This window comes from Trichoderma gamsii, assembly GCF_001481775.2.
Source record: "Trichoderma gamsii strain T6085 chromosome Unknown Scaffold_28.2, whole genome shotgun sequence".
Lineage (NCBI taxonomy): Eukaryota > Fungi > Ascomycota > Sordariomycetes > Hypocreales > Hypocreaceae > Trichoderma > Trichoderma gamsii.
The window spans coordinates 463,735-477,451 of NW_020171365.1; the positions used below are offsets into that span (position 1 = coordinate 463,735).

Here is a 13,717-nt window from a genome sequence, read left to right on the forward strand (position 1 = left end):
TTGATAGGGGTGTATGTAAAGTCGCTGGTGTAGGCATACAGTCGTTAATATAGGCATCAAGTCGCTGGTGTAGGCATCAGGCACCTAGTAATAGCCTGCGGTTTCGCTTAATAACCGAATTCAGGCCTTTTTCAAGCTTCTCGGTCTCTCTCTTTGCTGCTATCAAAGCAGCCTCCGCATCCTCAACGCTCATTAGCGGCATGTTTCCAATTGAACTTGCAGCCGCGCCTTTACTAATTTCATCCAGAGACATTCCTGGAGCTGCAAAATCTTGTATAGCTCGAGCACTTTCTGGTGTGCTGTAGATCCCTACTCCGGCAGCAGCATCTGGGCCGTAAAAGTATGGTGCCAGAGAATTAAGGCTCGCAGTGTCTCGAGTCGAAGAAGCCCCTTTGGGAAACCCCATGCTAGTAGCACCGAGGCTTAGTCTGGGCAGCACATACTGATTGATGTAGCTCAGGGCATCCTCTCGCTGGAGCTTGCCGATAGGATCTTGCGATTGCGGCTGAACAGTAGAAGGGAAAATATTCGGCCGTCCATTCGGGACTGCTCGACCCTTAATGAGTGAAAATGCCCCGCTGCTCGGCTGATGCCTTGGTGCCACAAACGCTGCAGGATTCTCAGCCGTCGCAGCAATGGCCGTTTGGAGGGCTAGGAATGTATCCTCTTCTTCTGGAGTTAGCCCACGGATGCAATCTCCGTGAGGCGTGATCAGCATGCGGCTGCCGTCTGTATGGAATTGCTTACGCACCGGCCTCCCGGCACGCAGTGCAGCAAGATCAGCGTCTTGCATCTCGCCGCATCTGCAGGAACATTCTTTGCAATCCTCTTTTTTACCTATGGTATTTGAGGCATTGTTGTCTAGCCTGGATGAAATGCTCGAGACAGGCTTCAATAGTTGCAATTTATCTATAGCAGCAGTCCAGAGAGATTCTTTGATATCAGCAAAGACAGATGCGGGGCTGGATTGTGGCCTTTCCAGAGCTTTATCGGCTGATTCAGATGTCCCAGGCAAGGATGATACGGGTAGCGCAGTGGCTGTTTCTTGTATCTCTTTCTCCGAGCTCCCAGAGCTTGGAGTGCCACCGTGACTATATCTCGTGCCCTCTATTTTCGAGTCTCCTAGGTGATTATCGTCCGTTGTTGGCTTTCTATTGCCCTTGGAATGTGTTTCCATTTCTTCTCTGGGCGGTTCGATAGGAGTTGCTGCTGAAGATGAAGCATTGGCTTCTTTGGGAGTCTTTTCCTTCTTCTGTTTTTTCTTCCTTCCAATCACAGGGGCGTGTTCCGTTGTTTCTGTCTTGGGTGTTTCAGCCAAAATCTTTGTTTCTTGTTTCAAAACATCTTTACGCTGCTTGCGCTGTTGACTTTTTGTGGTTCCTCGTACTGGAGCACTGCCAATTTTGGTGAGGGGAGGGGATCCAGCCCGGGAGATGGAAACTGAGACTGAAGTGATAGAGGCGGTGTCACTAATCATTTCGCTAGCTGGAGTGCCAGGTCGGTGCGAGTTTCCTGGCTTCGCCGGCGCAGACACCGCGCTGGAGATGGGGGCCGGTGACGGTGAAGCTGAGCGAGCTTCAATCTTTATTGATGAAGGAACTACTCTCAACGTTTTCGGCATGCCTCGCGATGATGTTATGACCGTGGCACTACCAGCTCCAGAAGGAGTAGGCAAAGGCGGAAATCTTGAGGTTTCGGCAAACTCATCCAACCCTTCAGCCCCTTCTTTTGGTTGGAAGAGAGTAGCTCCAGAGTTCGGAGCAGACTGTGTCAAGGATTTAAGCTGGCTGCCTTTTGTAGATTGAAATTCTGTGTAAAGACCATCTCTTTGATCTTCTCGCGGGCTCTCTGAAAAGTTTTCATGAGATTTCTTTGCTGATGGTACGGCTTTCAACATGGCAGCTTTAGCGGAAATGGAGCCGGTACCAGCACCTAAAGCCTCGTTCAATCTTGGTGTACCTAAAGCAGGGAAATCTTCGTCTTCGAGTATAGGCCCTTTGGTTGGTGCAGGCCAAGAACCAATCACTGCAGCAGGCACAGGGTCTTTTGCCGCGTTGGATTTGGTGCGGAGATCTACATCTTGGTCAAGTACATTCGATTGTGGAGCCGTTTTCTTGGACAGAATTGGCTCATTAACCAAACCAGGGGGTGGAACAGGTCGCATAGCCAGCGGCACTTGCGCACTCTGTAGCTGGCCCTGGATCTGTATATCTATGGGATTGGGCACCTCGGATATACTTAAGTAGGAAGTTTGGTGAAAACGGGGCTCGGCGTTAGTTACCGTCGGTGACGAATCGTCTGAGACGAGTGCGTCCACTGATAATTTGGCTTCGTCTGATAATTGAAAGTCATTGTCTAAAGAACACACATTAGCAAATGTGGAATACAACGAAGAATTCTAAACACAATGTAGTGGAGGGAGAGCGGGATAACAGGCTACGGATTAGGGCTCTTCATAATACAAAGACAAGAAAGTGTCATCCTACGACCTCCATCATCGTCTCCCGCGGGGAATAACGAGGGGAAGGTAGATAAAATTTGAAGATTTGACAGTATGATGCTATATTGCGGTCAAGGAGACGCCGATGGTGCTGACCTCGTGCAATCCGTTAACATACATGGGGGACTCTGTGTGGGAAGACGATGATGGTTTGCCTTTGTTGGACACATTTAGCTTGCGCCAGTCCATATGAACCAAAGAAAAGAAAAAAAAACCTCAGCCCGTTAAAAAAAATCAAGTATAAGAATAAGGAAACGAAATGAAATATGAAAACGGGGGTTAACCATCGCCAAATTTAAATGCGCCTGGCTAGAGAGAGAAGTATGTTCCTCTAGCCGTTATCGTAAAATTATGCCCGCTGGAACCAGTGTATGCAATGCAAATCCCTGAAAATTATCTCCAGCTTAAGATGCAAGAGTTCTTGAACGCCTTTCCTAGTACAGCATAAAGTTGTGCAGTGAAAAACAAAATATCATGTAATGCCCTTTTGTCATGCTACCACCGAGCATAACTGGAATTATACATCATATTCGGGACATACCCACCTTGGCTCTGACCGCTAAAAACTCCTTGATTGACTCCGGTGTTGCTTTGCGATTGGTGCTGCATCCTCGCCTGCAGTATACTCGGGTCCGCAAGATCCACTAGACCACTCCCCCCAGAGGAGGAAGTGTTAGCATGTCTATGCTTCTTCCCCTTCTTCTTCTGCTTCGAGCCAAAGTCTTGGAATGCTCCGGGGTGGTTACCGTAGAGCGATGCCAAAAGGCCAGAAGTAGGAGCAGGGGTAGAGGTTGAGGGTGGTGGATACTGATTAGAAAAAGAAGAAATCATGTACTCACGCTTTCCACCATCATGAGGCTGGCTACCGCCGCCTCGGCTTCTGCCAATTAAACTCTGCAGTAAATCGCCGGACGAATCTTTCGTCGCAGTGCCGAATGCTGAACCACCAAATCCTTGGCCGAAAACGTTCGGTGGCGTATTAGTGGACTTCAGTCCAGGTGGAGGGGCAGGCATAGAGCTCCCGAAAAAGTGACTGTTGCCCGAGGATTGTAACGAGGCAGGTAGCATTGACGACTGCTGGCCCATTACTCTAGGGTTCGCGGTGAATTTGAGATTGGTTGCTGCTGGCGGGCTATCAGCCATAAAGCTAAATCGAGATGATTGACGATTATGACCTTGACTTGGGAATGTAGTCTGGCCGGACAGGTTAGAAGGAACTTGTTCGCCGAATCCTGACTGAGGCCGAAGTGAAATCAGCTGCTGAGGGTTGATGCCTCGCCCCATCTGGTTTGTACCAGGGTTGAAATTCGAGCCACTAAGAGCAGGGCCGAATAAAGTATCGGCATTGCTCCTTTGAATAGGGGGGAATGTGCTGATGTGTCGGTGCTCAAATGCTTGCCCATCGCCAGCCATATCTCGCTCTTCTGGCTCGCCACCAAGAGCAAGGCTGCCACCAGTCTCCGCCTCGCTCTCCGAATGGACTTGGCCCTCTGCGGCATTCTTCTGGTCACCGCTAATTCGGGCGTCGTCATCCTCACGCATTGCTTTTCGTTTTTCGCCACCTCGAATATCGAACAACGGAGGGTCTAGTTCATTCGCCTGTGGGGTAACAAAGCTTGAAAATGTGCAGTTCTGTAGCGCATGCAGAATGGTCGCCAGCGAGCTCTTTGGCGGCAGTTCCTGTGATTCTTCAGTAGGATCTTTACTTGACGCTTTATCATCTTCCAGCGGCCGAGATGCAGGGGAGGAGGTTTCAGTATCTTCCACGGCTTCTTGGGCAACCTCCGTCGTTGTAGGTAAGGAGGCTGAAACAGCAGGACTAGAAGGAGCGCCGCTGGTTGCATGACTGCCTCTCCGGCTTCGCTGAGGATTTCGCGCCCAATTGGCTGACGAAGGCAAGGCAGACCCATCTAGTCCATAATCTGAGCCATCTTTGCTCGAAGACCGTGCCATGGGCTGTGACATGGACGTTAAGGTTGGTTGTGAGACCTGTTGCCGAGGGGTTGTACGGAAGGAGCCATTGTTTCCGCTGGGTAGCGGCCTTTGTGTGTGGATGCCGTTCATAGATGATAGATCTTGGCGCGTGTAGCTATCCTCTTCATCGCCTTGCTCGTGTAGGAACATACAGCCTGGATTATTGCATTTTTCATTCTTGAGCCATGCTGAACAATATTTCGTCGTTCCATATTGAGCTTTCAATATCCTATCCCCATTCTGTGACCCATGGACTGCTTGAATGCATCGAGTTGCTTCTTCGGGCTTTTCAAAAGTGACGTAGATGCCCAACGAATGATGTTGACCATCTGAGCTCTTTCGATTACTAATTGAAATCTTTTGAATAGCTCCGTATTGACCGAAGAACTCGGGCTTCCTGAGGGTCTTAAGGAGTTCATCTTCACGAACGGTGGGTGCTAGACCTGTAATATAAACCAGATTCTTCTGCACAACACGTACTCCAATAAGGTTCTTGCGATTCTCTTTCTCGGCCTCGCGTTTCTGAGCCTCCTTTTGACGTTGTTCTTGAACTCGCTTTCTTTGGTTTTTTTGTATATTAGCACGGAATTCGGCAACTCTATATTTCGTCAGCATCGGTTATCAGGAGGGCAGGACAGGAACTATCGTGGATATGCAGCGTACTCTTCTGTCGTCACGACTTTCCACTGTATAGTTTTTTCATCGTAAGGTCGTCGACACGCAGGACATAGGCCGTTCATATTATTCTTGATGTTATTGAAACAAAACTGGCAGACCTGTATGCAAAATCAGCGAAGTTCTCTCGATAGTTGGATGTATTTCATGATTACCTGGTAGCCACACGGGCAAGGTCGAAAGTTTCGATCTGACAAATCAAATTCTTCAATGCAAAGAGGACTATGGCGATTTGTTAAGAGGTTTCGAACGCAGAGTTGTCAAGGCTCCTTAAGCGGAGCACAGGGGCTGACATACCAGACATCTTCTTCTTCTTCTATGAAAGAATCTTGGGGTGCCATGTTTGCGTTGAGGACTGTCCTTGGGCCTCTAAGATACAACAAAAGTGATTATGCTGCCAAACGGTAGATAGCTGAGGATGTTTATTCAGAAGTTGGTGTGGGACAGGCCAGCCGCTTGGTACAAGAATCAAAGGCCCATACTCCACGTGATATCTTAGTGCCTCCAATTCTTCACTTCTTTCCGCCCCGCCATTCAACCTAGCGGCAAATCATCGGAGATTCAGTCCACTCCGTGGAAGCAATGAGTTAATTGCCTTCTTACCTTCCTCCACCAGTTCGTGAGAAGTCCTATGGTCAGTACGCTCACCAGGTCCTTGATTCACTATGGCAACCAAAGTTTCATGGAGAGCCGCTCCGGGCTCAATTCTGGAGCCGACGAAAGCCATGGCACGAGCTCGCACTGGACAAGTCGCCCGTGTACTATCGACCTCTCCTCTCCGAATGGTCGCAATGCCACAAGATGCTCATAATATGAGAAAAGCTCCGAGAGAGCCAATTGGAACTCTTAAGGCGCCAGTTGTCAACCCAACAGCCAAATATCAGAGCAAGGCAGACAATCTCCATCGATACGGCACCTGGCTAATGGGATGTCTCCCCAAATACGTCCAGCAGTTTTCCGTTTGGAAAGACGAGCTCACCATCTACATTTCTCCAGCTGGCGTTATCCCCGTGTTTTCCTTCCTCAAGTGTTCGTATACCACTGCCTATATACATTGTCATAGACTGACCTTGTATCCAGATAACACTGCTGCAGAATTCACCCAGGTTAGCAGCGTCACCGGGTGCGACTATCCGACACGCAGCAAGCGCTTCGAGGTCGTTTACAATTTGCTTTCCGTCCGATATAACTCTCGCATTCGAGTGAAAACCTACGCCGACGAATCATCGCCTGTTCCGAGTATCACAAGCTTATTTGGAGGCGCTAATTGGTACGAGCGTGAAGTATACGATCTGTATGGCGTCTTCTTTACGGGCCACCCTGATTTACGGCGCATCATGACGGATTATGGATTTGAAGGCCATCCTTTACGGAAAGATTTCCCGCTCACGGGATACACGGAAATTCGGTATGATGAGGAAAAGAAGCGAATTGTCACCGAGCCGCTGGAGCTTACACAGGCATTCCGAAACTTCGAAGGCGGATCCAGCGCTTGGGAGCAAGTTGGCCAAGGCGAAGACTTCAAGCCTGAGTCCTTCAAACTGCCCGTACCCAAACCAGAGGAGAAGAAGCAATAGATACTTTGCCCCGAGCACAGTTGAAGCAGGCACTGTATCATTAGACGTAAAAAAACACAATTCTTTATTCCTTCTTGATTCAATGATCCGGTCTCTTGATATGCTATGGTCTGATCCCGATTCTATCTGTGTAGACTAGGCTATTCTAAGACTGCTCGAATCATAGGCAATGCTATTGCGGTGACAGTTGGTTCGAAATTTTGCCATCATACTCTTATAAAGGAGGTAAAAGGCTATGATATAAATCTCGTTCCACATCAAGTCACCTGTAGAATTTTCAATATAGGCAAAACAGGCATTAGATAATATGCTAAGGCTGTTCCGCAATTGTTAGCCACTCAATCCAAAGATGCCATATTGACAAGTGAATGTGAAGTTCAGCCTCAATGCATTTAGTAGTAACAACCAAAGGTCATTCAACATCTATACCCACCAAGTACAGCCACAATATTGCATCTCGGCTTCGCGTACCCTTCCCATGAGCTCCTTATATAAGGGACATAACGCATGCCAGGCTCCAAAAACGCCACTGTATACTAGATTTCCGCCATGGAAAAAAAAAAAAAGAGAGAGAGAGAGAGAGAGAGAGAGAGAGAGAGAGAATGAAAGTTAGAAAACTTAAGATTTGCACGCCATCTTGACCACTGAACATGCTCGTGGCTTTAAAATAAGGGTAATATTTCGTGAGATTGAACACATAGCCAACCTTGCTGAGGTGCATCACCATATACCATCTTGGCCACTATGGCGATCTGACGCGTCAATGTGATTCTGATAGTAGTCTTTCATTTCTTGGCTGTAACCGCCTGCATCATCATCATCACCGTAGCTCTCCTGGTTATTACTCGTGTGATCATCCTCATATATTTGAGCATCATCCACATACTCCACCTGTCTGTCGGAATTGGCATCTGCGTATTGTACCGCCATCTGGCTAATTTAGTATGCTTCTTATTTATGACCAAGGGGAAACCTACGCGATGATAATCAAAATCATAATGATCAAGACTCTGATGCTCATCTTGCTCATCTTGTGCATCACGCTGAGCTAAGTGTTCTTGCTCCTCACGTTTACGGCGTGCCTCCTCTTCTAATCGCTTTTGTTGAGGTGAGATCGGGACATTCATTTGGGGGTGCATGGCTTGAACAATTGCCAAATAACTGTACATGAAGTTACTCAGCAACACTTGGCTGTGGAGGGATCGGCGAGGGTTAGCCAGTTTGATATGTGCCATTCGATAGATTGCGCGCTCTTCCAAAAGAGGGAAGCGACTCCAATTGTAGTCAATATCTGGTTGCAGAGGCTTGTAAGGCACCATGTCCTCGGGGACATGCAGTAATTGCTGGTACTTTTTATTCTTTTCCTTCTCTTCTCGCTTCTTGCCTCCGCCGAAAATTGAAGAGAATAAACTTCCATCTTTTTCTTTCTTTGAATCGCTCTTTCGATTGCTTTCTTTCCTTTTCTCGTCTGAAACTTTATTGTCGGTATTTTCTCGGTCAAGAACTAGGCTTTCACGGCCCTTGGTCGTGTTCTTCTCAATTGAAGTCTGAATCACATCCAGTCGCACATTGTCCTGAGCTTTTTCAGATAAGGATTTATGCCTGGATTTCCTGCTTTCTTCCTTCTTTTTGTCCCTATCATCCGCCACACCCTTGAACCACTTCCAAGCGCCTCCAGATCTCGTGGAATTGTGAGAGTCTTCGTCTTTGTCTTTGTCTTTGTCTTTGTCTTTTCTAGACTTCTTATCAGATTTTTTGTCATCCTTTGAGGGCGCAGGAGTAGCATTTGGCGTTTCGGTATGAGTAGTGTTACCATTTGAAATACTTGACGGAGCTGAGTTAGCACCGGCGCTGCTGGTCTGTATTATGGTAGGAATAGAAGGTTTCGCAGGTCCGGGTGGATTGTTATTGCTAACAGACCCAGTATGGCCGAGCGGAGTATGGTAGCCCAAACTGCCTTGTGAAAATTCTTCCATAGTCTCTGACGTAGATTCTAGCCCGGATTCTGTTGTCGCTGGAATAATCTGGGAAGAAGATCGCTGTGGAAACTTCTCTGGATGCCGGTTATCTTGAGAGGCGGCTGGTCTATCTTGCGCTGGAATTCCATTAGCAGATGAGTTGAGCTGGGCTGAAGATCCTCGGGCGGAGAACTCGGAGTGGCGTGTCGATGCTGGTGAATTGTCGATATCTGCTGATACCACATCTCGATCTTCCGAATATCTCTCGTGTCTTCGATCTGGGCGAGTAGGTCTTGAGAAGTTCTCATGTGAAGACTCTGACTGCACTCTAACTAACGGATGTTCCCGAGGGATATCTTCAGTTGATATAAAAGGGGCTTCTGAACTCTCGCCGCTCTGTTGACGTTGTGCCATTCGCTTGGAAAAGGACCCTTTGTCTCCAAATCGCAAAGTGCCCCCCTTTCGATATGTCGTGCGAGTTGATCTCCGTAATCCGCTACTGGGTGCAGCAGGGAGGATAGGCATGTCATCCATCCCAGTTTCTAAGCTGCCTGAATAGCTATGGGACTCTTGAGCAAGTCTTTGAACTGCCTTTGAAGGGTCTTTTACCAGCTCGTCTAGACTCAGTTCCCGATCTTGCTGGCTATCCATGAAATCATGCTTCTCTGATTTGTCTGTGCCGTCTGCGGATCCTTCAAATGTTCGATCCTCAAGGTTGTCAAGTTGACGTGAAAGCATAGACTTCTTTCTTCTTAATGATGATGAGCCCATAGAATCAGAACCACCGCCGTATTTTTCATCCGAGACAGAAAGAAAGGAATCTCCCGATCTCCTCCGTATTGATTGAAGGCGACTTGCCAAGAATGTCTTGAACTCGGTAGGCGCTAGCTCTGGGTGTACTCTAGCAGGCACCCAAAGTAATCTCGAGGGGTCGTTCTCGTCGTCGTCTCCACGGGGTGCAGCAGCTGGCATGGTTGCCAGGGACATTGGAGGCATATCTGGATCAATACTGTTGCCCACATCCATAGATAAACGCCTCAGTGCTTGTAAATTACTTAGCTCCTGGGCGATGTCATTTGGATTATCTATATTGGTCAAAGGAAACTCTCGGAGTGATAGAGTAGGAGATGTTAGGGGCATTGTGTCCTGATCCCGTTGGTCGCTCCATTGGCTATTTCCTCTAACGGGGCTCTTCTGGGGAGATTTCGCATTTCCATTGTCGTCGTAAGATTTTGACTGTGGCCGCACATCGGATACTGGCTGTAGAGAAAGATTTGGCAACTTGTTTGAGTGCGACAGTTTGTCATTGCGCTGGTGTTGCGACTGGGCTATGTGTTCTTGGTACGCCATATCCGTCATAAAGCTGAGCGGACGACTCGTGTCGGAACCGCCGTCTTCATCTTCATCGTATAAGTTTCCGATCGTTTCCGTTACATGGTGGCTAGGGTCCGAGATTGAGAGTTGGCTGGAGTGGCCACGCCGTGGGGAAAGGGAGCCGGCAAATTCGCCATGAAGTCGAGATGATGTCTATCCTCCGATGTCATTAGCGACTATCGCAATGTCGGAATCGTTGTCATTCTAATTATGCTTAGATTATTTTTGGCCATAGCCATAGCATACCGACGTGTTCCATTCTACATATGAAATCCGCTTCGGTAGCGTTCACGGCACTGAGCAATCACTTCCACCGGAGAGAACATACCATCATCAAGAATGGCGCGAAGGCCGTAAAGGGGCGGAAGCCCCGGGCAAAGGCCGGTACTAACTATGGGCTTTAACTTCAGACACGCAACCCTTCGCTACTTGATTTTGGCTTAAGCATTCAGTGAGATGCGTGCGCGGTAAGTTGAGGGACCATCCAGCAACGGATGGTGGGCCAAGTGAACACCTCCTGAGCGGGTTGTCTTCAGAACGTCTATCGCCACATGAGGAGGCCGTAAATAGAGAGTTTCCAAGGTGGTAATGCGACAGGTGTAGCTTGATGGCAAGGAAAGAGAGCGTTGATCATTAGGCATGGGCGCGAATCTCCTGAGACAGCGCTTCTTCAGACAGCGAGGACATAAAACGTGGACCGTCAATGCGAAGCACATGACAGCATATCATCCCTGGTACCTCCTAGATAGCCCATACGCCATGGCTGCCGAAGTACCCAGGCAAAGCCTACTAGTATGTTTACACTACCAGCATGAATATAGAATATTATACTAATTTAATTTCAAAAACTAGCATATAAACACTAGTTATATAACTTATAAGTAAAGGTAGTTTAGTATATAAAAATAGTATATATATGTATATATATATGTGTGTGTGTGTGTGTGTACTAATATAAAATAAATAAAAAATAATCTTTTATTATATTAAAATTAAAATTTAAAAATTAGTTAAAATTTTATTTACTTATATTCTTAATATTAAAGCTAAAAACTAAAATTAATCTATAAAGTATATATAAAGTAACTTTAAATAGTTCTAAAATAACTATATAAGTTTAATCTTTAGAGACTTACTTCAGTAGTAGCTTTAGTGACTTCTAAACATGCCTTATCTACTAGGTGGGTAAGTAGCTTCTAGTATATAATATACCAACATCTACGTTTAAAATGGCCTATATTCAGGACAGGGCCTCTCTTAATATTATCGACTCTTCCTGTCCACCTGTTTTTCAGACACCTATCAAGCGTATAAATCAAACAGAGGATGTCCAAAGATTTCTCGCCAGTGAAGCTTACCGAGACATTGGCCTATTTATTCTTCAACTCAACCGCGCCATTTGCCCGCGACAACTAGCTGGTTCCTCTCTCTCTGTATTTCCCCTTGGATCGAAGGCAACATCAACGGGCTCCATTCAGTCGTTACAGACACTTCTATCCTGCATCCGCACTCTCATTGGTAAAGCGCCTCCAGATCCTGGGTCCCACAGATTTGGAAATGTGAGCTTTCGCACATGGTTTCGACTCCTCACTGCTGAGTTGGATAACTTGCTGGACAACGGGCTGCTTGCAGGAACTCTCCGGGTAGGCAACGGGCATGCTAAAGACGAGGTAGCAAGCTATTTGCTCGGATCCTTCGGCAGCCCGCAGCGCCTCGATTACGGTACAGGGCATGAGCTCAATTTTATTGCTTTCCTTGGGTGTCTATGGAAGTTGGGGCATTTCAAGGATGGTATACAAGGCGGGCACATTGAAAGGGAAATCGTGCTCCTGGTTATTGAACCGTAAGTAATGGACAAACGACGAAACCGGCAATAAGCTTACTTCTTTAGGTATATCGATATCGTGAGGCAACTCATTACGACATATACCCTTGAGCCAGCTGGCTCCCATGGCGTATGGGGCTTAGATGACCATTCGTTCATTCCGTATATATTCGGGTCTGGACAACTTACTCGTCCAATCATTAGCGAAGATGACCCTATGCCCACTGATGGCTCTGTCAGAGGCGCACCGAAACCAAGCGATATCACCAACCCCAGCGTTGTCGAGGATATGAGACAGCGTAACATGTATTTTTCGGCCGTTGCATTTATCAACGATGTTAAAAAAGGCCCATTTTGGGAGCATAGCCCGATGCTCTTCGATATTTCTGGCATAAAAGACGGATGGGGCAAAATTAACAAAGGGATGATCAAAATGTTTAACGCAGAAGTTCTATCAAAGTTTCCTGTCATCCAGCATTTTCCTTTCGGTACGCTATTCGCTTGGGATGAGAATAGACCAACATTAGATTCAAGGCAACATAGGGCGTCTACCAAATCGCAAAATCACGTCGCTTAATCCCATGGTCACCACTCGCAAGATACAGGGAGCGAGGTAGGGGAGATACCAGAGGTATCGCCCCGTAGAATCGCACCTGTTGCAAAAGATGACTGGCCAGGACGATGACACAACCAAAAGTCAAGCTGGGGTGGCAGAAGATATGACCCGTCTGTGGCTGTATGCTAACTGGCAAACTTTCGCTAATTCGATGTGGATAAAAAACGCGTCTACATGTGTATAAGACGGCAATGAGGATGGTAGTGCTGCTTCTTGGCTATATATTCACCACGTTGAGAGGCGACTGCAGCATAACACCCATACCCGAAAAATATACTTCTCAGTGTTACAAAAGATTACATTTCCGATCTAAAAGAGCGGTTGAAACTGAAGAGGTAGCAAAATAACTAAAACCATAGGAAAGCAGCAGACAGGGCCGAATAGTCAATATCACCGGAGAACCAGCTTGGCTACGCTGTGAATTCGGTCCTTTATTTGTCGCGTTGTTTTTGGCCGAAGAAATCTGTTATTCTTTGGACGCCTTGGGGGGCTGGCTTAATGCGTCTTTTCTTCGACGGAGGAGTGTAGCAGCTATCAGCCTCGTGCTTCCTTTCAGGTGAATCTCGCTTGTTACTGGGAAAATCAAGATGCTGTTCATCGTCACTCTCACGTTTTTTTGTCTCGCCCGGCGTTTCTGACTTTTCTGCGAATGGATTGTCGGAAACTCTAGGGAAGAAGTGGGTGATGCCATGCTCGTCGTCATTGTGAGTCAACGGCATAATAAAAGATGGAGAGCTACGGCCAACTCTTCCAACGTCCCTGTTAACGGGGTATATATCTAGCTCTCCTTGGAAGGGTTTAAGTAAGGACTGAAGGTCACCAGTCCATCTTTGCTGTAATGGATAAAGCCATTGGTGAAATTCCTTAGAACCAGCATCAAAAATAACCGGCATACGGTTATGCAAGAATCGTAGCTGTTGGTTTGAGTCGGTCGTGATTATTGCGTAAGTATAAGTTCTATTTCCGGCGTCTTCCGCGACAATGTCAATGGCGAGCTAGCAAGTTTGTATCGCATGTTCAATATCATACCTTGATGCTGAATGGAGTCCCATAGCCCAGCAAAACACATTAGGTGGCCATCTTTTCGTTTTATAAAATATGGATGTTTTTCCTTGCCTCTTACATTGAGCCATTCAAAGAACCCTTGTGCAACAACAATGCATCGTTTGCGGGCCTTAATTGATTGCCACATACCACCCGTGGTCCTAAGAGAGTCAT

At 47.1% G+C, this 13,717-nt stretch overlaps 4 protein-coding genes across 4 annotated transcripts; 2 read left to right on the top strand and 2 right to left on the bottom strand.

The window, feature by feature from the left end:
• Positions 1-76: 76 nt before the first annotated feature.
• On the bottom strand, positions 77-5,490 carry TGAM01_v207603 (CCR4-NOT transcription complex subunit 4; the record flags this gene model as incomplete). Its single annotated transcript, XM_018810980.1, has 5 exons — positions 77-2,355; positions 3,046-5,072; positions 5,138-5,250; positions 5,305-5,371; positions 5,447-5,490. The coding sequence occupies 5 exons, from the start codon at positions 5,488-5,490 to the stop codon at positions 77-79; spliced, it is 4,530 nt and encodes a 1,509-aa protein (XP_018655807.1).
• Positions 5,491-5,814: 324 nt separating this feature from the next.
• Positions 5,815-6,726, top strand: TGAM01_v207605 (NADH-ubiquinone oxidoreductase 30.4 kDa subunit, mitochondrial; the record flags this gene model as incomplete). The annotated part of the gene is made up of 2 exons (XM_018810979.1): positions 5,815-6,178; positions 6,230-6,726. 2 exons carry the CDS (start codon positions 5,815-5,817, stop codon positions 6,724-6,726), a joined length of 861 nt encoding a protein of 286 aa, XP_018655806.1.
• A 720-nt stretch (positions 6,727-7,446) lies between these two features.
• Positions 7,447-10,043, bottom strand: TGAM01_v207604 (hypothetical protein; the record flags this gene model as incomplete). Its single annotated transcript, XM_018810978.2, has 2 exons — positions 7,447-7,656; positions 7,704-10,043. The coding sequence occupies 2 exons, from the start codon at positions 10,041-10,043 to the stop codon at positions 7,447-7,449; spliced, it is 2,550 nt and encodes an 849-aa protein (XP_018655805.2).
• Positions 10,044-11,223: 1,180 nt separating this feature from the next.
• TGAM01_v207606 (serine/threonine-protein phosphatase 2A activator 1) lies at positions 11,224-12,460 on the top strand (the record flags this gene model as incomplete). The annotated part of the gene is made up of 3 exons (XM_018810977.1): positions 11,224-11,243; positions 11,308-11,901; positions 11,950-12,460. The coding sequence occupies 3 exons, from the start codon at positions 11,224-11,226 to the stop codon at positions 12,458-12,460; spliced, it is 1,125 nt and encodes a 374-aa protein (XP_018655804.1).
• Positions 12,461-13,717: the final 1,257 nt, after the last annotated feature.